At 33.6% G+C, this 20,644-nt stretch overlaps 2 protein-coding genes across 5 annotated transcripts; one reads left to right on the top strand and one right to left on the bottom strand.

Moving 5' to 3' along the window:
- The first annotated feature begins 1,127 nt into the window (after positions 1-1,127).
- LOC110625207 (alpha-L-fucosidase 2) lies at positions 1,128-8,379 on the top strand. Of its 3 annotated transcripts, none has more exons than XM_043960942.1 (10): positions 1,128-1,489; positions 1,596-1,741; positions 2,173-3,056; positions 3,226-3,358; positions 5,136-5,294; positions 5,945-6,169; positions 6,787-6,888; positions 6,996-7,131; positions 7,294-7,489; positions 7,751-7,886. In XM_043960942.1, exons 1-10 carry the CDS (start codon positions 1,282-1,284, stop codon positions 7,752-7,754), a joined length of 2,193 nt encoding a protein of 730 aa, XP_043816877.1. In that variant the 5' UTR covers positions 1,128-1,281; the 3' UTR covers positions 7,755-7,886. The 3 variants fall into 3 exon arrangements, with proteins under 3 accessions (XP_043816877.1, XP_021626476.1, XP_021626475.1); XM_021770784.2 differs by having other exon boundaries at positions 7,735-7,876; XM_021770783.2 differs by having other exon boundaries at positions 1,131-1,489; positions 7,793-8,379.
- A 1,743-nt stretch (positions 8,380-10,122) lies between these two features.
- Positions 10,123-20,441, bottom strand: LOC110624194 (alternative NAD(P)H-ubiquinone oxidoreductase C1, chloroplastic/mitochondrial). 2 transcript variants are annotated; one of them, XM_021769310.2, is made up of 11 exons: positions 20,291-20,441; positions 19,976-20,178; positions 17,603-17,698; positions 16,613-16,679; positions 16,315-16,498; positions 12,077-12,170; positions 11,767-11,979; positions 11,012-11,416; positions 10,815-10,891; positions 10,592-10,695; positions 10,123-10,510 (listed from the first exon to the last, which is right to left on the bottom strand). In XM_021769310.2, the coding sequence occupies exons 1-11, from the start codon at positions 20,337-20,339 to the stop codon at positions 10,371-10,373; spliced, it is 1,632 nt and encodes a 543-aa protein (XP_021625002.2). In that variant the 5' UTR covers positions 20,340-20,441; the 3' UTR covers positions 10,123-10,370. The 2 variants fall into 2 exon arrangements, with proteins under 2 accessions (XP_021625002.2, XP_043816878.1); XM_043960943.1 differs by lacking the exon at positions 16,315-16,498 and having other exon boundaries at positions 12,077-12,174.
- Between the last annotated feature and the right edge of the window lie 203 nt (positions 20,442-20,644).

Raw genomic sequence — 20,644 nt, 5'->3', positions numbered from 1 at the left:
ATTTATTTATTTATTTTTATTTTTAAAGGCCATCATTATTTCTATTATTATCTTATATTTTATATTTAATTATTTTTTATTCTATATATATAGAGAGAATCTAACTTAACTTTTGCTTTAAGCTAATGGTACTTATTAATATATATATATATATATATATATTTTATATGAGAATTAGAGATTATAAAGTAAAATTTAAGATATCAGATTTACTCAAATACACATATCACCATATTAAACTTATGAATATACTTATTAATATATGTATTATATAATTATATAAATCATTAAGTCGGTACATATGAATATATATATAATATAATTGTATAAATCATTTTATCTTTCTTTGCACTTTTTGTTTTTCAAATTATTTATAATTTTTTTATAATAATAATAATAATTTTTTAAAAAGATTAAGAGAGTATAAGAAATTGATATTAAAATGATAAACATATCATATAATTTAATCAATTTCAAATTTAATTTATATTTTATTTAATAGCTTCTTTTATTAATAATATTTTCTTTTATATTATAATGTAATGAAAATTTTATTGAAAGAATTATCAGATTAAAATTTACTGTATTTAAATAGAATAAAATAAAATATAAAATAATTAATAATAAATTTAAAAAATATATTAAAATTATTAATAAAAATATATCAATCTGACAATTATTCTGACCCTTATGTCTATTAAATAAACTATGAAATTAACGGTTTGTAAGAATAATATATATATATGAAGGTGATAAAATTTAAATTTTAAATAATATTAAAAGTGTATGAAATAATAAAAATATATTTATAAAATATATGATTTTATATAATGATGATTTTTAACATGATATTGTTTTATTTTTATATTATTTTATAATAATTATATATTTAATATTAGGATATTTTGGTTTAAATAGTTTATTTTCTAAAAAGAACTTAAATGATTTAAAAAAAAAAGTAGGTTATTTTTTAAAGGAAAAATAATCTTCACCCTTAGGTAAATTAAGAAAAAAATAAAAATGAGACTTTATCTATTTATAAAAAATAATTTATATTTAAAAAATATTATCCGTGGACCAAAAGTTTCTTAGTTAATTATTCCAACCAAACAAGACACGTAGGATCGCATCAATCATTTGGTTCGAGCTACTTGGCGATTTCTTCTGCGCCAAAAAAACCATCCTACAGGCTATAGCAGCTCCTCAAGCTTTCTACTTATCTCTGTTCCTTTTCTCTTTTGGGATTCTTCTTCTTCGCCTACATTCATTTCGCTAGCGATCATGGAGGATGAAGATTGGGTTCTAGTGGAGCCACTCACGGGGAATACCATCCAGGAACCAACCTGGATGGACTCCGAGATTCCTAGGCCGTTGAAGGTCACGTTTCGTGAGCCTGCAAAGTACTGGACTGACGCAATTCCGATCGGGAATGGCCGGCTTGGTGCCATGATTTGGGGTGGAATCTCATCGGAGATTATCCAGCTTAACGGTGCAACATAACTCGCTTTTGCTTTTTAATTGGTTAGTTCATTGATAGCTTGGAATTCAATCACTCACATTCTTGTTTTCATTTTTTTATTTGAATTCTTGTATAGAGGACACGCTATGGACTGGAATTCCAAGCGACTTTACTAACCCTGATGCTCCGGAAGCATTATCAGTTGTTAGAAAGTTTGTTGATGATGGCCAATATGCAGAAGCTTCAGCTGCTGCTGTCAAGTTGTTTGGTAAACCTGCAGATGTATGTTGCTTCTTTGCATATAATGAGCTTATTTTGCTTCATCTTTCGTCTCCATGTATGAGCTACATTGAAGTGATTAACTGATTATTAGTTTATACCAACTTAAGAGTTCTTGAAGAATGTGGCGTGGAAAATAAAAGGAGGATACTGCTAGAAAAGTATCTTCACCTATTAAAAATGGAAAATTGTTCTCTTAAATAAATATGGTTTCTGTTTTGTTGAAAGATCAACTGATTTTAGAGATCTATTTGTTTGTATTTTTTCTGCTGTGAAAGGACAGCGTCTTGCATTTTATTGATATAAAGAATGTCTACTTTCCTAATCATAGTTGAAGCTTCTTTAGTTTCTATTTATCTATTGACTAATTCTATGGATGAAGCTTTAAGCTGTTCTGGTAACCATATTCTGATGGTTAAAGTTTGATGATTAAGGTCTACCAATTACTTGGGGATATCAAGCTAGAATTTGATGATTCTCATCTCACATATGCTGAAGAAACATATTATAGAGAGCTAGACTTGGATACTGCAACAGCAAAAGTAAAGTATTCTGTGGGTGATATAGAATTCACTAGGGAATATTTTGCATCGTATCCCGATCAAGTGATTGTGGTAAGGCTTTCTGCAAGCAGATCAGGGTCTCTGTCCTTTAAATTGTCTCTGGATAGCATGTTAGATCATCGTTGTTACGTAAATGCTGAAAGTGAGATAATAATGGAAGGAAGTTGTCCTGGGAAAAGGATCCCACCAAAAGTGGAGGCAAGTGACAGTCCAAAGGGAATTCAGTTTTCAGCTGTTCTTGATTTACAGATTAGTGATGGCATAGGTGCGGTACATGTTTTGGGCAACAAGATGTTGAAGGTAGAAGGTTCAGATTGGGCTGTGTTGCTTCTAGTGGCTTCATCTTCATTTGAAAGCCCATTTATTAAGCCTTCAGATTCAAGGAAAGATCCTACTTCTGAGTCTCTTCGTGCTTTGAAGTCGATAAAAAATTTGTCTTATTCTGATCTATATGCACGACATTTAGACGACTATCAGAATCTTTTTCACCGTGTCTTGTTCCAGCTCTGCAAAAGTTCTGATCTGGTGATGAATAATCTTAGGCCTTCTACCGATGCCTCGTATCTCAAAGAGAACAAAGGTGATTTAGTTCCAACTGTTGAGAGGATAAAATCTTTTCAATTTGATGAGGATCCATCCTTAGTTGAGCTTCTATTCCAGTTTGGCCGTTATTTGCTCATTTCTTGCTCACGCCCGGGAACTCAGGTGGCAAACCTGCAGGGAATATGGAATAAAGATCTTCAGCCATCATGGGAGTATGTATCAATTTGTCTACCTTCTTTATTTTTCCTTTTTCTTCCTTTCCCTCATTTCCTTTTGTATTTGTTTTTTAATTGGCTTACCTTATCTGTGTATTCATTGCATTTCTTTATTTTCAATAGCATTTTATATGAACTGTCATTAACTCCTCTATCTTATCTTCAGTTCTGCTCCTCACTTGAACATCAATCTTGAGATGAACTACTGGTTGTCCTTGCCTTGCAACCTTAGTGAATGCCAGGAGCCCCTCTTTGATTTTATTAAGTCCCTGTCTACTAATGGAAGTAAAACAGCACGAGTAAGAACCTGCACTTTTTTAAATTGAAAGCATTTACTGAATTATTTTGAGGTTCTTATTACAGGAAGGATAAAATAAGCTAGAGAGAAACAGAAAAATTTAGCAGAAGCAAAAACACACATTATGCAAGATTTTATGTGGTTCAATCAATAGATCTACATCCACGAGAGAGAGGGAGAGCTATAGCTTTCACTGTGGACATTGGAGATTACAAAATACAAGTTGTCCTCAACCTCACAATTCCATGCCTTCATGAGAATTACAACTCAAGAGTTTATCCTTTGTCTAGAGCCTAAAACCCACTTGAGTACACAAGAATTACAACTTTGGAGGTTTCTCCTTCTTTTAGGGTTACTAGGATATGTTTCCCATGCTTTAGATGGGAATTTATAGTTTTTGGGAGTCTAGAAGTCACGACTTAAATCAACAGGTCAATGCCCTTTATTCAAATGAAGAATTGTTATTTGAATAATTCAGCAGTAAACTGACATCCTCTATTATTTGAATAACAATGAACATTATTCCAATACAATTTCCTGAATTGAAACATAACAGCCAAAATTTGAATAATGTGAAAAAAAAATTATGAGTCTTTGCTTCCAGACATATTCAGATAATACTCAAATAGGATTTCTAGCAAGCACTAAATGACTGGCCAATAAAAAGACATTCTTTTGATAATCTCCATTTTGGCTTGATTTTTGCCCAAACCAAGAAACTGAACATCTCACATCATCATCATCTCTCTACCAAACTATCCCAAAGGGTAAATCAACTTCTGCAAATTTTAGCAAGTCCAAGAAATACATGAACTATCCTGAGAAGATGGCCTAGTTTCCTTTTAGCTAATTTATCAACTGAAACTACACCTTCATTGATAACCTCTCTAATGAAGCCATACTTCAATGTGCTTAGTCCTCTTATGTTACATGGGATTTTTAGTGAAAAAAAAATCCGCATTTGGTTATCGCAATACACAATTGGCAACTGAAAATTTAACCCACGATTGAATAAGACCTTGCAAACAAACAGCTGCTTTCACTGCTTCTGTAAGAGTCAAGTGCTCAACTTCAGACAAGGCAACTGTAGGCTACAGAGTTGCCTTCCAGCTTATAGTACATCTAAAGAGAGTGAGAAATTTAACTATAATCTTCTTTAGATTATGTGCTATGGATATAAGTGTAAGGAAGTTGTACTTGCATGACTATATAGATATTCCCCAAAATCTTCTTGATCACACTCGAGTCCTTCATCTTAACTCACCATTCAAGTGAGCTTTCAAATTTTTTTATTTTTTGCATATCTTTGGCTACATTTAACATATAAAGGAAAATAAATAAAAAGGACCATATGAGAGTTTTGAAGGCCTTGCATCCAATATTCAAAAAGAGATAACAGTTTGTTTTTAATATAATTTCCAGCAAACACCAAATGGATAAGGACAAAAACAAAACATACTTTTCAACTAATAATTTTAGTCTTATTTTATAATTTGTTTCAGTTATTAGGCTGTGTAGGGCATTCCAAGGGTAGAGGTTCTCCTCAAAAGTCGGGTCAATTTTAAGAAATTGACACTTGAAAGTGTACTAGAAAACTTCCCCATGTGAATATAGTTAGATTAACTTGGGTATGCGTGGTCCTTAGAAGTGTGCTATACTTTTGTCCTTGCTGTCATGTTATTAGTAAAGTTACACAAAGCCTAAACCCAGCAAGATTTCCATCTGGCTTTCTCCATTCTCCTTCACAAATTTTCTTATATAGTTGCACAATGCTGCAGGTTAACTATGAAAAATGTGGTTGGGTTGTGCATCACAAGTCTGACATATGGGCAAAATCGTCTGCTGATAGAGAAAATGCTGTTTGGGCATTATGGCCAATGGGTGGGGCATGGCTTTGCACCCATTTATGGGAGCACTATAATTACTCAATGGACAAGGTAAGATGCAAAATGTTTTCCCTAAATCGTTCACTCTTTTGTGTAATTGATCAGAGCATGCATATGTCTTTCTTTTGACTAAAAAAAGTTGCAGTCTTTTCCTAATTGCTTGCAAAAAATTATTTCCTTATAACTGTGCTGATAGTAACAAGGAGTCAAATGCGCACAAAATTGTAAATTTGTGATCTGTTGGCTGCAGGATTGACAAACTTTTTCTTTTTTTAAAATTGAAATTGATTATTTAAGTTTGATTGTTTTTCTAATATTGGAGAGGTCCTTTAAACCATATGGTACCTTTTTGTTCTAGTGGAACTTAAGTACAAGACTTTCCTTTCAGTATTTTCCCACATCAACACTGTGTGTCAGAGTGTGTGTGTGAGAGAGAGAGAGAATAAAGAGAGAACAGGAAATTGAAAAAGGTTATCCATGGAGGAAAAAATAATGGCCACAAGCTGCAGGTTTATCAGGAAATATGCATCTCTGTAAAGGGAATTCTTTGGAGAGGTTAATAGATTCATGAATAGCATCTTTTTTCTGCAACTTAAGCAATTTCTTTCTTTTTCCCTCTGGAAAAATTACCCTTTGTTTTTTTCTTACAATATGGTACATACTTAATCTGAAGTGCATTTTTAAATTTCGCACATAACTAGGATTTTCTCAAAACTGAGGCATACCCTCTGTTGGAAGGATGTGTATCATTTTTGTTGGACTGGCTGGTTGAAAGGCCTGAAGGATATTTGGAAACTAATCCCTCAACTTCCCCAGAACATATGTTTATCGCGCCAGATGGCAAGCCTGCTAGTGTGAGCTATTCATCAACCATGGACATGGCAATCATAAAAGAAGTTTTTTCTTCTATTGTCGCAGCTTCTGAGGTAAAGCTCTCAATTTGCTCCTACAATAAACGCCTAAGATGTATATGGAGTTACACTTCTCTTGAGGAATTATTTCACCACACAAGAGTAGAGACCAGAGTGTGAATATTCCCTTAGTATACAACAGGTCATCCAAAAAATGGGAAGCAGAAGAGAGAAGGCTTTTTTATTTGTTAAACCCAGAAAAGAATAAGAATATATCTAAAAACAAGCAACCTCATTTACATTGTCATTATTATTATTATTATTATTATTATTATTATTATTATTTTGAAATATAATGTTTAGCCTTAATGAATGGCGGAGCAAATCAAGGGTAGTGGAGCAGAGTTTTTTTTACCTGATAGTGGAGCAAATTATGAATATTATAGCAACAAATTATGGCATTAATTAACAATACCTACACTAATTGTTAAAAACGTGGACCAAATTTGGTTGAAGGAATTGGTCAAAAGCCACCCGTAAATAGGCTTAATATTTGATACTATATAATAATGATAATAATTCTAATAATAATAATTTTTTGACAACGGAATACCATAGTAGAATAAATGTTTTAATTTTTCATAAATTATCTACTAGTTGACCTTAATATGATAACAATTACATGAGAACAGATTCTGGACAGACAAAATGATGATCTTGTTCAAAAAGTGCGTCAGGCTCAACCAAATCTTCGTCCAACACAAATTGCTGAAGACGGTTCTATAATGGAATGGGTAAGTAGCTTGCATATTACTCTACCAATTATTTGCAGGAATGGTTTAATCCAGTCTTTTTGTACTTTAAATGCTGAATTCGGCTTGTGAAATTCTGTGGCTATTAGGCTCAAGATTTTAGGGACCCAGAGGTGCACCATCGACATCTTTCACATCTGTTTGGTCTGTTTCCAGGGCATACAATAACCATCGAGAAAAATCCAGACCTTTGTAAAGCTGCAGAGAATTCCCTCTATAAACGAGGTTTGTCAAGGTCAATTGTCTTAAGAGTAATTAGTTGTCCCTCCTATATGAAATGTTCTAAAAAATATGGGACCTTATTATATGTTCATCCTCTCTATAACTTCAGCAGAAAACGTCTTGCTTATGATAATATCTCAATTTTCTTTTTAATCAATGAAACAGGAGAGGATGGTCCAGGATGGTCAACTGCATGGAAATCTGCTTTATGGGCGCATCTACACAATAGTGAGCATGCTTATAGGATGATTAAGCATTTGATTAAGTTGGTGGATCCAGATCATGAGGTAGCTTTTGAAGGTGGATTATACAGCAACTTATTTGCAGCACACCCGCCTTTTCAGATTGATGCCAATTTTGGGTAAGCTGCATTGTTTGTGTTATCACTGGAAATGTGTTGGAACCATCAGATTAACTTTGACATTCCAGCTTCAAAGTTCAAAAGATGGATGATCCCAAGCATATCATGTTGACTACACAAGTTTGCTTGAGAAATAAAACAATCTTCCTCTTTAATAGCCTTTAGATATAAAGAATCCATTGATGTGCATGTAATTAAATGAGTTTTATTTTGCATACCAATTCAAAATTAGCTCAATGATTCAGGTTTCTGGCATTTTAGCTGATAAAGACGAGATATTGTTTCTGCAACTCTTGGTTTCAGTTTTACAGCAGCAGTTGCAGAAATGGTAATGCAGAGTACCTTGAAGGATTTGTACTTGCTTCCTGCACTTCCCCGCGATAAATGGGCGAACGGGTGTGTGAAAGGACTAAAGGCGTGCGGAGGGTTGACAGTAAACATATCCTGGAAAGAAGGAGATCTCCATGAATTTGGTGTTTGGTCCAAGGTTGAAAGCTGTGCCCAAAGATTGCATTATAGAGGTATTACAGTGAAAACAAGCATATCACCTGGAAAAGTTTATACATTTAATGCACAGTTAAAATGTGTAAAGACAAGCTCTCTCTCATAACTGACCTCTCAATTGGTTGATCTCTCAATTGTTGGTTTCGTGGAACAAGTATTCAATAAATCTTAATCGGATGGATAAGATTACAGCTATCTTGTAACTGAAAGCATTGCACAAAAGTTCTCAAATATTTGTAGAGGTTTAGATTGATAATATTAGGCCCACGTCAACTTTAAATTTTGTTGTAATAAACTATAATTGTAATTATTGTATAATCGACAAAATTGAAAAGATTGGATATATAATAAATGGGATTGGAGCTTTGTTTTTTTTTTTTTTTTTTTTTCAATTATTTTTGTCATTAACTTTTGTCTAGCTGTAAAATGCAATTGTGAACTTATTTTCTTTCTAAAGGGGAAGAGAGTTTGAACTTTTCAGGCATAAAAACTTAACAGTATTAAAAATTAATCTTTTATGATATTTAAAAAAAAAAAAAGTGACTTCTTGAAAATAATGCATTATTAGTTTTATAAAAATAAGATTATTTTTGATAAAAAGTTAGCCAGTATTTCCAAGTTTTTTTGTTACAAAATGTTAAATATACCGCTTTTAAAATTGTGGATTTTTTTGTTGGTGAAGAATATATAATGGTAAATATACCATTTTTGTTTTTATTTCTTTAATAATCACCTGTTTTTTTCTCAATTAATTCTTTTCATCTTCAAATAGCAAAAAGACAACTTTCGAACCAGCAAGTAACAGTCCAAATATTCCAATAAAATGTTATTTTCTCAAATAATAAATTCAGATATTTAAACTCTTTGCCCTTCAATTTTCATTATGTCCCCAGTTGTTTACTTCTTAAGCCAAATAACTTAAATTATTCAAAATATGGTTATCTTTTAGAACATTGTTTGATAGATTTTCTCCGATGTTATAAATTCTTCCTTTTTTTTACTAGGGATGTTAACAACTTCAATATGCAAATTTGATTAAGTTACTATGATTAAGCATGAGTTTGAGGGAAAAAAAAATCTGGTAGATATGAGTTTGAAAGTTGAAACAAAATCAATTCATTGTGAAATGCAGGAAGATCCAGAGCTTGAGCTACTTACAATGCAGGCAAATTCAAAGCTTGAGTGTCTCTCTAAATTTAAAATGCCTCACTACAAACTCTGTTGCTTCCTCTATCATTGCTACACGCTTGATTAGTTTACTGCGTTCAATACAACTAATAACAGCTGAACTAAAATATCTTAATGTTTTGTAAATCATGTCTAATTATTGTCATTAGTAATAAAAATTATTAACAAGGGTATGTTTTACAATTTGTTTTTTATTACTAAGAGTTGAAAATATAATTTCAAAAGAAATTTACTTTTATCATTTAAAATGAACATATATCTACAAATATAAAAAAAGGGAACATATAACTAATTTAAATTATTGTTTATAATACTTTCTTTATCAAATTTAGGAAGGTTGTGACATTTGCAATTTCAGCTTGTCGCTTAAACTTTCATTATTTCCTTGAATTTAAATATTTGTATACATTACATTATTTTCATTTTTTTACTTTCCCATTTTACCTTTGATATTCATAGGATCTGGTGAAATGCAAAATTCTTGCTATGTTAGGATGCAGTTTCATCTCATTCCTTGTTAATGGATAATAATTAATATCCAACAATTAATCGATTAAAAATTAAGATTAAAGAAAATTTTTGTTTTCTCCTTTTTTTTTTTTTCTTTAAGATTAAAATCAAAGAATTCTTTTCTTTATTAATCGATTAATATCCAACAATTAATCGCCTTGAAAAACGACTTTATTTTTTTTTTCAAAAAAAGAATAAGTGAAATATAATGCATTTGGAAAATTGAAAACTAACTAATAATCGAATTATTTAGGTAGTAGGAAAATTTTGAGAATTTTGATCGGTTTGGAAATAAAAATGTATTTGGTACTTTATAGATTTTTCATTTGCTTTTAAATTCGTGGAATAACTAACTGTAGAAATGGACAAAATTTTCAATTAACACTCTTTTTTTGAAAAAAAAAAAAAAAAAAAAAAAAAAAAAAAAAAACTAGTCCAAAAATGGGAATTTGGCATGTTTGGTAATTTTTCAAAAAAAAAAGATCATGAGAGGTTGTGGCATGAAGAGATTTGGCCTCCCGTAAGTTTGCAAGACTGGCAACCCTAAGGCAAATGGATAGACAAGATGGCCTACAGTCTCTCAGGATGGGCTTCACTAAAATCATAATAGCAATTGGAAAAGCAATGTGATTTTATAATACAGTCAGAAGCAGCAGCAGCACTTGCCAACAAAGAGCAGCTATGAGCCAGATAGAACCTTAGTAAGGGTGCTCTGTACTGATGCAACTGAATCTATAACGGACTTTGTAAGCCAGCTGATCCCCACTTTAAGCCGATGCTCATCTGTTGGTAATCTAATCAAGTAAGCTATTTTCCTTCCTGCAATAATGGAACCCAATGGTGGCAAATAAAAGACTAATAAAGTAGAAGAGATTCAGAAACATCGGAACAGGAACTTACCAGCATGACCAATTGGACCCTCTAAGGTTAGCCCTTCAATGAAGCTTGGCGAAACAGCTGCGTCATTTCTTCCCAGAGTCATCATTTCACCTAGATTCTGAAACCTGGCAATCAACATACAGATGTATGAATTTACACCAATCTACCCAATTGATGAATTGTACATAGAAAATGATTTAACAGCACAAAATTGTGGAAATATAAGCGAAGCATGTTTTCCAACCTAAAAGGCAACAGGGGACGATCATTGATTGCTGCCCAAAGATTCCAACCAGCAAAGTCTGCTTGCTGAAAGGCCACCTGAGAGGAAATGTGGATGTTGGTCAATGATAGAGACACGAGGGTGGGGGGAAGGGTGGAAAAGGTCTTTCCTAGGACAAACAAAAATGAAACTGTTATTGCATTGAAGCAATACGATACCTGAGCAGTTGCTGGAAGCAGCTTTCCACCCGAGTCCCTAAGAGCAGAAGAGTCACCAAGTGCAAAAATCCGTGGATGGCCCTTTACACGCAGTGTTTCATCTGTTTCTGTTTGTCCTCGGGCATTTAGGGGAAGTTCACGCGGTTTGTTATAGGATTCCAGTTGAGAAAGCAAAGGTTTAGCTCCAACAGTCCACAACACTATATCTGCTTCAAGAATTTGACTTTCTAATCCCTTTTCAGCAGGTTGAAGTTCCAAAAAATATTTTTCAGAACTATGTTGCAGTGGAATGTCCTCAGATGCACCATTCTCTTTTGTCGTTGCTGAAGTTTCGGAGTTACTTGCTATTCGAATACAGCGAACAAAATAACCCAGGAAAAGTTGAACTTTTCTGGATGAGAGAACCTAGCTCCAATTGCAAAGGAAACGAAATTTATGGTAAGAAAAGCAAGCAGCAAAATAATTTGTCAAAGGAAAACCAAAAGGACACAAGGGAGGAATGATAGGAGATGCAGACATCTGGATAAATGTCAAAGCATGATGCATAAAGTTCTCCACTTCTTTTAAAATTATTAATGAATAACAAATGATTACACGGTGATTATATAAAGCTAAAAAGGCATGTTAGCAGTTGTACTTGTAACACAGTCCATTCTCTCAGAGGAAGAAAAATTGGGTCGAAAGGTCTTCAAATACTGCACAACAAAAATTTCAAAGGAACAATTTTCCAATCTTTTTAAAATCTAGGATCTTACCTTAAGCGCAGCTTCCCTATTACCAGGTGGGGCAGTTGGGCAGATTGTAGTTTCTACATTAATTGCTTGCACTACCCCTCCATCCTTCAGTCTTTCAGATATTGTTGCAGCTAGCTCAACTCCAGAGTAACCACAACCTACAACAGCCACACGGATCAAAGAATCCTTGCCAAAGTTCCTCCTCTCCAATAGCCTTAATTTATCATCAACTTTCTGCAGCAAAAGGATATTAACATGAAAAAGCAACAAAGATAAGTATTATAGAATCTGTGCATCCTAGATAGCAGGAGTCTATCAGCTAGATTCTTACACGTGCATCCTCTAGTGTGGAGAATGGAAATGCAAACTCTGCTGCACCAGGTACAGCATCAAGTTTAGCTTCAGCTCCCAAAGCAAGAACCAACCTAGCTGCCCAGGGCAAAATCAAGTAAGATCAGCTAAGGCACACTTAATTCACTCTAAAGTTTGAAAGTACAGCTTGTTTACTGGATAATAATCAAGTGAACCATATATTGCGTCAATAAGTCTCTTATAATCGAATTCCATTTAAACTTCTTTTTAAATTTGTTAAATTTGGACCAGATCTAACTCATCCCAAAAGTTAGCTCAAGAGGGAGGAGTGCTTATGGCCCATATAAGGAACACATTACCCCTTTCCATAACCGATGTGGGATTCAACAAAAATTTATAAAGATCAGCAGGACATTCCATCACAACTCTGGTGTTCTGTATATTGTCAAATATGAATACCAACACAAGAACTGACGCGGAACCCTATGGCACAAGCCTCAAACCCACACGCACAAGTAGATACGGAATCCAAAGATCTAATAAACCCACCTCCTATGGCACCCCAAACTTAGAGAAGCTGAAACACTAATGATCGAAGGATTTAGATGAGAATCTGACAAACGCCACAACGAATAGTTGATAAGTTAGCCAAGATTCCTGGTGCAATTGATGAAAGCAAATCCTCACTCTCACTCAAAGCAATACACGCCAAAGGCATGAAAGAAATTCTGAAAAGTTTGATTAAAAGCTCCCTCTTACAATTGTTTCTTATCCTTAATTGTTTCTTATCCTTATATAGTAAGGAGAAAAAGAAATAAAACCCTAAAACACTCTTCTTGGGCCTGACTTAAACACATAAGACCCAAGCCCAATCACACACTAAAATAACATATAAGTATTAAAATATAAGCCCACAACATGGCCCAACACTCTAAAACTTAAAAGATAGAATATGGCCAGAATACAAGCCCAAACAAAACTAAAATAAAACAAGTGTTTAAATAATAAAACTAGCAAGCCCATCATAACAAAGTTGAATCTTCACAAAAGCCTTACTTGATCTTCACTTTAGGCTTTCCTTTATGTAGTTTTAGCCCATAGGTTTGATTAGGCTCCCTCAGCCTATGATTGCAAATGTTGCACCAAATCTGTCCCATATGAGTTAAAGCACGCCCTAAATATATATAGATTATATGAATATGATTTTGAACTACTCTTGGATCCATTGGAATGATATAAGTTTGCTCCACACCATTGTTAGAAATTTGTCCTATTGGATCCGTATCATTCCCTCTTTCTTTAGAAAAGATTCGTCCTCGAATCTTGCTGATATTTATGTCAAGAAGGAAAGCTTTAGGCACCCATGTATCTTCAAAGACCTCCTTTTGAATAGGTGGAAATAGTATAAAACTTTCATCATAGATGTTTTCATCAACAACCTGCACATCAAGAACAAATGAACTAGACATAAAAATATTAGTCATAGAAAGATCATGTGGATGTGACCCATTCTCCTCTACAACTTCCAAAACAGTCTTATTCACCTCCTCCACCTCATCAATCATGTGCTCCCCATGTCCACCATCATTCACAACCTCTTCTATAAGTTCATTAATGGAATTTTCAATTTCAATCTCTATGGAAGTTGACATTGGAACTTTAGCCTCTTCTTTCTCCTTTTCTTTCTCCATCTTCCCTCCTTGAAGTAGTCTTGATTCTTTTCCAGCCTCGTTACCCTCAAACTCACTCTTTTCTCTCATTTTTTCCACAGAACTCAAGCTCTCACTCTCCTTTGTAGCCAAGGCCGAAGCCTCCCTCTCCCTCTCCAGCATTTTTATGTGATCGGCATATACCTCTTGAGGTGATAAATGAGCGAGTATAAGCTTCTGTCCTTCATGAGTGAAGGAGTACTTGTTATTGAGCCCATCATGTTGCACCTTTCTATCATATTGCCATGGCCTACCCAACAATATATGGCTTGCCTGCATAGGTACCACATCGCACAAGATCTCATCCTTATACCTACCAATAGAAAATGGTATAACCACCTGGCGTGTAACTCTGACCTCACCACATTCGTTCAACCATTGCAATCTATATGGCTTAGGGTGTTTAATAGTAGCCAAGCCCAATTTCTCCACCATATACACACTAGCCACATTTGCACAACTACCTCCATCAATAATGACAGTACACACTTTTCCATTAACTAAACACCTAGTGTGAAATATGTTTTCCCGTTGTTCCAGGCTTTCTTCCTTAACCTGCATATTCAGAGCACGCCTAGCAACAAGCATCTCACAATGTGCAGCAAGCAACACATTATTAACAGACACATCCGAATCATCACAGTCATTATTGCAATTATGAGTTCTTTGAGGTATTCTTGTAGAAGTGGACGCTGGTGAGGTATTCTGATCTTTACTCATCCTACCTTGAATTAACAAAGAACAAAGAGAACTAGCAAATATTGTGTTAGAAAAGAAAGAACTCAAGTGTTTGCACACTTACCACTCTTTGCTGATTCTTCAATTGCACTTCAGAAACTAAGGTCAACAAACTAACCACAAGGTGCGTTTAATGAAACAAAAAAAAAGAAAACCTAAAGAAAGAACGAAGCGCGCAAAAACTAGAAAGAAGATACTGACAATTTGAAAAGTAACACATGAACTAGGTTTTGTGCTACTTGAAAAATATTACCTAGAGTATAGCCACAAGCAAACAATACTCCAGCAATGTCAAGGAAGTAAAAGCAAGCTTAAACCAAAAAGAAACTTTGAATTGAAATAAAGACGAATCTGGACAAAAGTTTGAATTTAATTCACTTCAATGCAAATTAAATATGGATCTATTTAAATCTACCCAAAAAGGCAAGTATCAAAACACCACAAATAGAATAAAAAAATATATATATAAATTTCTCTCAGATCATAAATATGGACGAAAATGGGCATTAAAAAAAAAGGATTTGACACCAAATCGATTTAGATCCAATTGCCTTAAATGTGCACTTAAGGAAATAGGCAGAAATTCTTTTATCTCCTAATCTGGATTCAACCAACTTCAAAATTCAAAATTGATTCCCACAAATTACAGCAATCAATTGAGATACGTAAGGCAATATGGACGAAAAAGGAAACATACCACAATATCGGCCAGATCAAGATAAATAAGGTAAAGGCGATTTTTTGATTTTTTGATTTTTTGATTTTTTTTTTTTATAACTAATAATCAAGAAGGTGCAGCCATGGATACAAAAGCTTTCACCGAAATCAACAAGAAAGACAAAGGAAAACTCAAAAACCCTAGATCCTAAGATAAATAAGAATTTACCTCACTTTTGGCTCTGATACCAACTGACGCGGAACCCTATGGCACAAGCCTCAAACCCACACGCACAAGTAGATACGGAATCCAAAGATCTGATAAACCCACCTCCTATGGCACCCCAAACTTAGAGAAGCTGAAACACTAATGATCGAAGGATTTAGATGAGAATCTGACAAACGCCACAACGAATAGTTGATAAGTTAGCCAAGATTCCTGGTGCAATTGATGAAAGCAAATCCTCACTCTCACTCAAAGCAATACACGCCAAAGGCATGAAAGAAATTCTGAAAAGTTTGATTAAAAGCTCCCTCTTACAATTGTTTCTTATCCTTAATTGTTTCTTATCCTTATATAGTAAGGAGAAAAAGAAATAAAACCCTAAAACACTCTTCTTGGGCCTGACTTAAACACATAAGACCCAAGCCCAATCACACACTAAAATAACATATAAGTATTAAAATATAAGCCCACAACATGGCCCAACACTCTAAAACTTAAAAGATAGAATATGGCCAGAATACAAGCCCAAACAAAACTAAAATAAAACAAGTGTTTAAATAATAAAACTAGCAAGCCCATCATAACAAAGTTGAATCTTCACAAAAGCCTTACTTGATCTTCACTTTAGGCTTTCCTTTATGTAGTTTTAGCCCATAGGTTTGATTAGGCTCCCTCAGCCTATGATTGCAAATGTTGCACCAAATCTGTCCCATATGAGTTAAAGCACGCCCTAAATATATATAGATTATATGAATATGATTTTGAACTACTCTTGGATCCATTGGAATGATATAAGTTTGCTCCACACCATTGTTAGAAATTTGTCCTATTGGATCCGTATCAAGAACAGAGAGAGAACCATTCATTCCAGACTTGTACAGCACAATAAATATTGTTAGAGGCAATAAGGTAGTCAAGAATGAATACCAGTCATACTCAATAAGGAGGCCACTTGCTAGTAGCACAATTCCTCCACAACCAGATCGTGATGATCCATTTGATCCAAAATGATCAGAGGGAGACAACAGTTTTACTTTGTCTTGTAGAAATACAACACCAGTATTTGCAAGCAAATCCGAAAATCGAGGAGCAATTTCCCATGCATCAACTTCTGCATCAGATTTTGATACTAAAATTAATTAATTATTTATTTCTTTGATGATTTCATTCGGGTTAGATTATCATTGTTAAGAATAGAAATGCCAGTTGCCAAAGAACAACATACCTCCAGATAGAAGCTCGTATAGCATTGGTTTGAAAACAAAATGCTCAGACTGATCAACAAGAAGCACCTAGTCCAATACCCAGATTTCATGAATACAAGAAATCAATAGTGTATACATATATATATATATATATATATATATATATAAAGATAGCACAGTTGTCATAGGTTGAATTGAGAAGTGCCTAGGCTCAAGCTTGCACAAGTTATGCACCTTGGGTATTTTCAAGAGAGGCTCAATCCCAAACACAAATAGTCAGGCACCTAGGAATGAATTATAAGTGCCTAGGCCACCTCAAAAGCATGAGAGTTTTTTCTTCTCTATTGTACTCTCTATTAGATGGGTTTATTTATAATTTTATATCATTTTTTATGTTTTAAATATATCCCTTTGAGATTTGTTTTAACCATTTGATGATACTACCTGTGCAAATAGAATAGGCCAGTGATGTAGGATCAATAACAAGTTGAATGTTGGAGTCCATTAATCTTGTATCTTAATCCCAAATCTGAGTACAATAATTTATCTTATTTGATATATAGCAGTTTATAACATTTGATGGAGGCTACCCACAATGAAATAACTGAAATGGAACAAACTAATGAATTAAAATTTAAAAGAAAAATAAAATAATACTAGATTTTTTTAATACAGGATTTGCTACAAAAAAGAGCACTAACGCAATTGGGCAAACCCTGCATGGCCAGTGTGCTTATCAGTGGCCAGCAGGATACAAAGGAAGTTATTATGATCTAGCTCATAAGATTTTCACACTAAAATAAAGGGTATCCAGATCCGATGAGACCCTCACTTTGCAAAGATCAGAGGAACTACAACAAGTCAGCAAGACATTCACAAAATTAAAAATAATGATAAAAAGGCTTCTATAAAAACACCCATGGAAGAACCTACAGAAGTATATTATACAATGAATTAAGAAAAATACTTTTAGGTTCATAATCAAGTTTTTGCATTCAGTGAAACCTTACTTGAGGTTTCTTGTCATCAGCCCATACTAGTGATTCCAGTCTTAATGCAGTATATAAGCCTCCAAATCCACCACCCAGGATACACACCCTAGGCTTCTGTAAGCAAAAACAACATCCTTTTGTAAGTATAATACATGGCCTGGTAGATGAAATACATTTGAGGAGAGAGAAATCATGCATTCTTGTAAGAGATAAGTAGTATATCAATTGCATGACTACAAGGTATAGTCTTCAAGTGTGTCTAACTACTTGGCCGAATTTACTTAGTTCATCTTAAGCTGTTATCTTACTGAAGCCAGTCATCCAATCAAAAATTTGAATCATGAATCAAATTTCATTTTTGTGAAACGAGAAACAAGAATTTAATCAATTTGTAGCATACAGTAGAACATTTCAAATCAATTATAAATTACAAAGTAACATATAAAAAAAGTACAAAATACAGTGAAAAAAATGAAATACTTTCACAAATGTTATATAATATCATGGCCAATTGAAGCAGTGTTTTCTTAGATAGATGATATGATTATTAATACCACTATCTTCTATGCTCTTAAACATATATTAGATGCATAAGAAATATTGAATTCATATTACTTTGACAACAAAATTTGATATTCATATCCATCAAGTTATCAAACCAATGACACAGTCATCCATGTGAGTCCCTTCTTCCATAAACATCTACATATGCTTGTCAACATTCACTTGATAGTAGCACTTTCCTACACTTAAGATCATATGCCAAATGCATTCCAAATTCTTTGCATATGTTTAAAGAACTTTATATGCTAAAAGGGCATACAAAATGTAAGATCTTTTTAATGTCATTTTATTGATTCATTCATTATATCTCTTATGCATAACTTCAGTTCATGTCCTTCAGACTTCACTACAAGAAGAAGAATTATGGTCCTATCAATTATGAGTAAATCAATGAGAATAATTTTAGGATAGAAGAAGAAAACCACTGCCAATTTAGAAGAGATAGTATTATGCCAAGAGGAAGTGATTGCAGAGTCTGATGAACTTAGAAAGCAGAAGTAAGTATTTGAGGATCTGCATACGTTACTTCAAATTTACTGAACCACCATTCTTCTAACTAATGCTTATTCTTTGCTACAAGATGCTAGAAAAAAGATCTGTGAAATGAAAAATTCTCAACAATATTCATATAGATTCACTGGGTCATGTCAGCGTAAGTAGTTCTTCTAGTAGCAATCCTTATTGGTTCTAAGGAATGAAATTAATGATGTAGCATGTCAAGTTGGATGTGATAACTAAATTTAGTAGAAATACACCTAATAAATTAGTTGCATCGGCAAAATCTCGATTCTTGAATACTCATCTTTGACCACCGCATTGCTTTAAAAAAATTTTTACATTTTATACTCAAAACACACATTTCTTTTCCAAATTATAGAGGGCAAATTACTACTATATACCTGAGGTTTAACCTATCTAATTGAAATGTACTTTTAATATTAGATTAAAATATTCTCATGGTTTTATTTCGTTAATCACTAAGGATATTCGTCCAAATTTTTGTTTCTTTACCGTTAGTTACTCTCATTTTGGCTGGTCAGTAAAGAGAGAAATCTTTTTAATTTTCTAAATGCCCTCAAAAAGAAATACAAATAGAAAAGAGGAGAAAATTGCCATTTCTTTCTATTTTTCTGTTTCTCCACAAATGTAAATTTCTGGTGGCAATGGTGGTAACGAGGAAGGAAGATTTGTAAACATCAAATGCAAATGTGAAAAACGAGCTGGTCTGAGGATGAGTTAAGAAATTTCTTCTCTTCCCTGTTTGTATTTTTTTTTTGGAGGGCATTTGAAAATAAGAAGATTTCTCCCTTCATTGACTAGCTAAAATGAAAGTAACTACCAGCAAAGAAATAAAAAAACCTTAGTTATTAAGGAATAAAACTGATGTGAGGATATTTTAATATAATATCAAAAGTGCAGAGGCATTTTAAGTAGATAGCTTAAAATAGTAATTTGCCCAATTATAGATGCAGCATCAAATGCACAGTGATATGACTTGACCAAAATACCAAGACAAAAACAAAATAAAATAATACTCCCTCCCTAATTTTTACCCTGATTGTCCCAAAATTATTGTCCACCTTAACATAGAAATTGACTATTATAACTATTTAGTTTTATCAAATTTTCAAGAAACCTGTATTTAATCAAACTTAATATATATAAGAGGTGTTTAATTGAAAAGTTAATACATGAAATACTATTTCTTAATAGATTGAGGGAGTATATAATATATAAGAATAGAGTCAGCTTCAAAAGGGAATGCTTCAATGGATTTAAATCGTTTAAAAATTCTTTCTAAAAAATCAGTGAATAAAGGGGTCAAACCCTATTATCAGGCCATGTATAAATGCGAGGCGGTGTCTCTCCTTGAGATATCTCAGCAACACCTTCATTCTTCCCAATTGCACTGGAAGCAACAAATCGAAATCCTCTCCTTCTAGGAGAGTTTGTGAACGAAGGTGAACAGATGCTCCACCTAGGAGAAACCGGAAACAACTTACCCAGCCGCGTTGCACCGATTGAAATCCCTAATTAAAGATGAGAAGGAGGAAAAAAAAACACCCAAAATTCAAGAAATTCAGAATCTGGAGGTCAAGAAAATACTGAAAAACGCACAGTAGATAGAGATAAAGAGCATACCATTGAAAGCGGACAGAGCTGGAGAAGAAGACAACGCCATAATAACCATTGAAGATGGAATTAGGCAATTACACACACTGTGGAAACTGGAGATGAATCGCAGATTGGTGAGCTTCCAGTGTCACTGATTCAGCTGCGTGGACACAGCTGCCCTTTCTTATAAGTAGTCGTTATTATTAGTACACGTGGGCCTCATCTTCATATTTATTTTTCGGTTAAAAAATCAAATTCGCTGTCAAATTAAATTATATTTTTTAATCTAAATTTAGATTTAAACTCACTAAACAGATTTTTTTTTGATATCGGTTGGGGTAGTCGAACCTTTGACCTACAAGAGTATAACGATGCATTTTT

Source organism: Manihot esculenta, chromosome 10 (assembly GCF_001659605.2).
Source record: "Manihot esculenta cultivar AM560-2 chromosome 10, M.esculenta_v8, whole genome shotgun sequence".
Taxonomy (NCBI): Eukaryota; Viridiplantae; Streptophyta; class Magnoliopsida; order Malpighiales; family Euphorbiaceae; genus Manihot; species Manihot esculenta.
This window is presented reverse-complemented; position numbering and strand designations above follow the sequence as displayed.

Excerpts from the sequence above, each read along its gene's own strand:
- LOC110625207 (XM_021770783.2), top strand. The coding sequence starts at position 1,282 with ATGGAGGATGAAGATTGGGTTCTAGTGGAGCCACTCACGGGGAATACC. Across the intron at positions 5,295-5,944 it reads ATAATTACTCAATGGACAAG|GATTTTCTCAAAACTGAGGC; the intron begins GTAAGATGCAAA and ends GCACATAACTAG. Across the intron at positions 7,132-7,293 it reads GAATTCCCTCTATAAACGAG|GAGAGGATGGTCCAGGATGG; the intron begins GTTTGTCAAGGT and ends TCAATGAAACAG.
- LOC110624194 (XM_021769310.2), bottom strand. The coding sequence starts at position 20,339 with ATGGTTATTATGGCGTTGTCTTCTTCTCCAGCTCTGTCCGCTTTCAAT. Across the intron at positions 12,171-16,314 it reads CTCCTTATTGAGTATGACTG|GTTGGTTCTTGCTTTGGGAG; the intron begins GTATTCATTCTT and ends CTGGGCAGCTAG. Across the intron at positions 10,696-10,814 it reads CGTCCCCTGTTGCCTTTTAG|GTTTCAGAATCTAGGTGAAA; the intron begins GTTGGAAAACAT and ends GTTGATTGCCAG.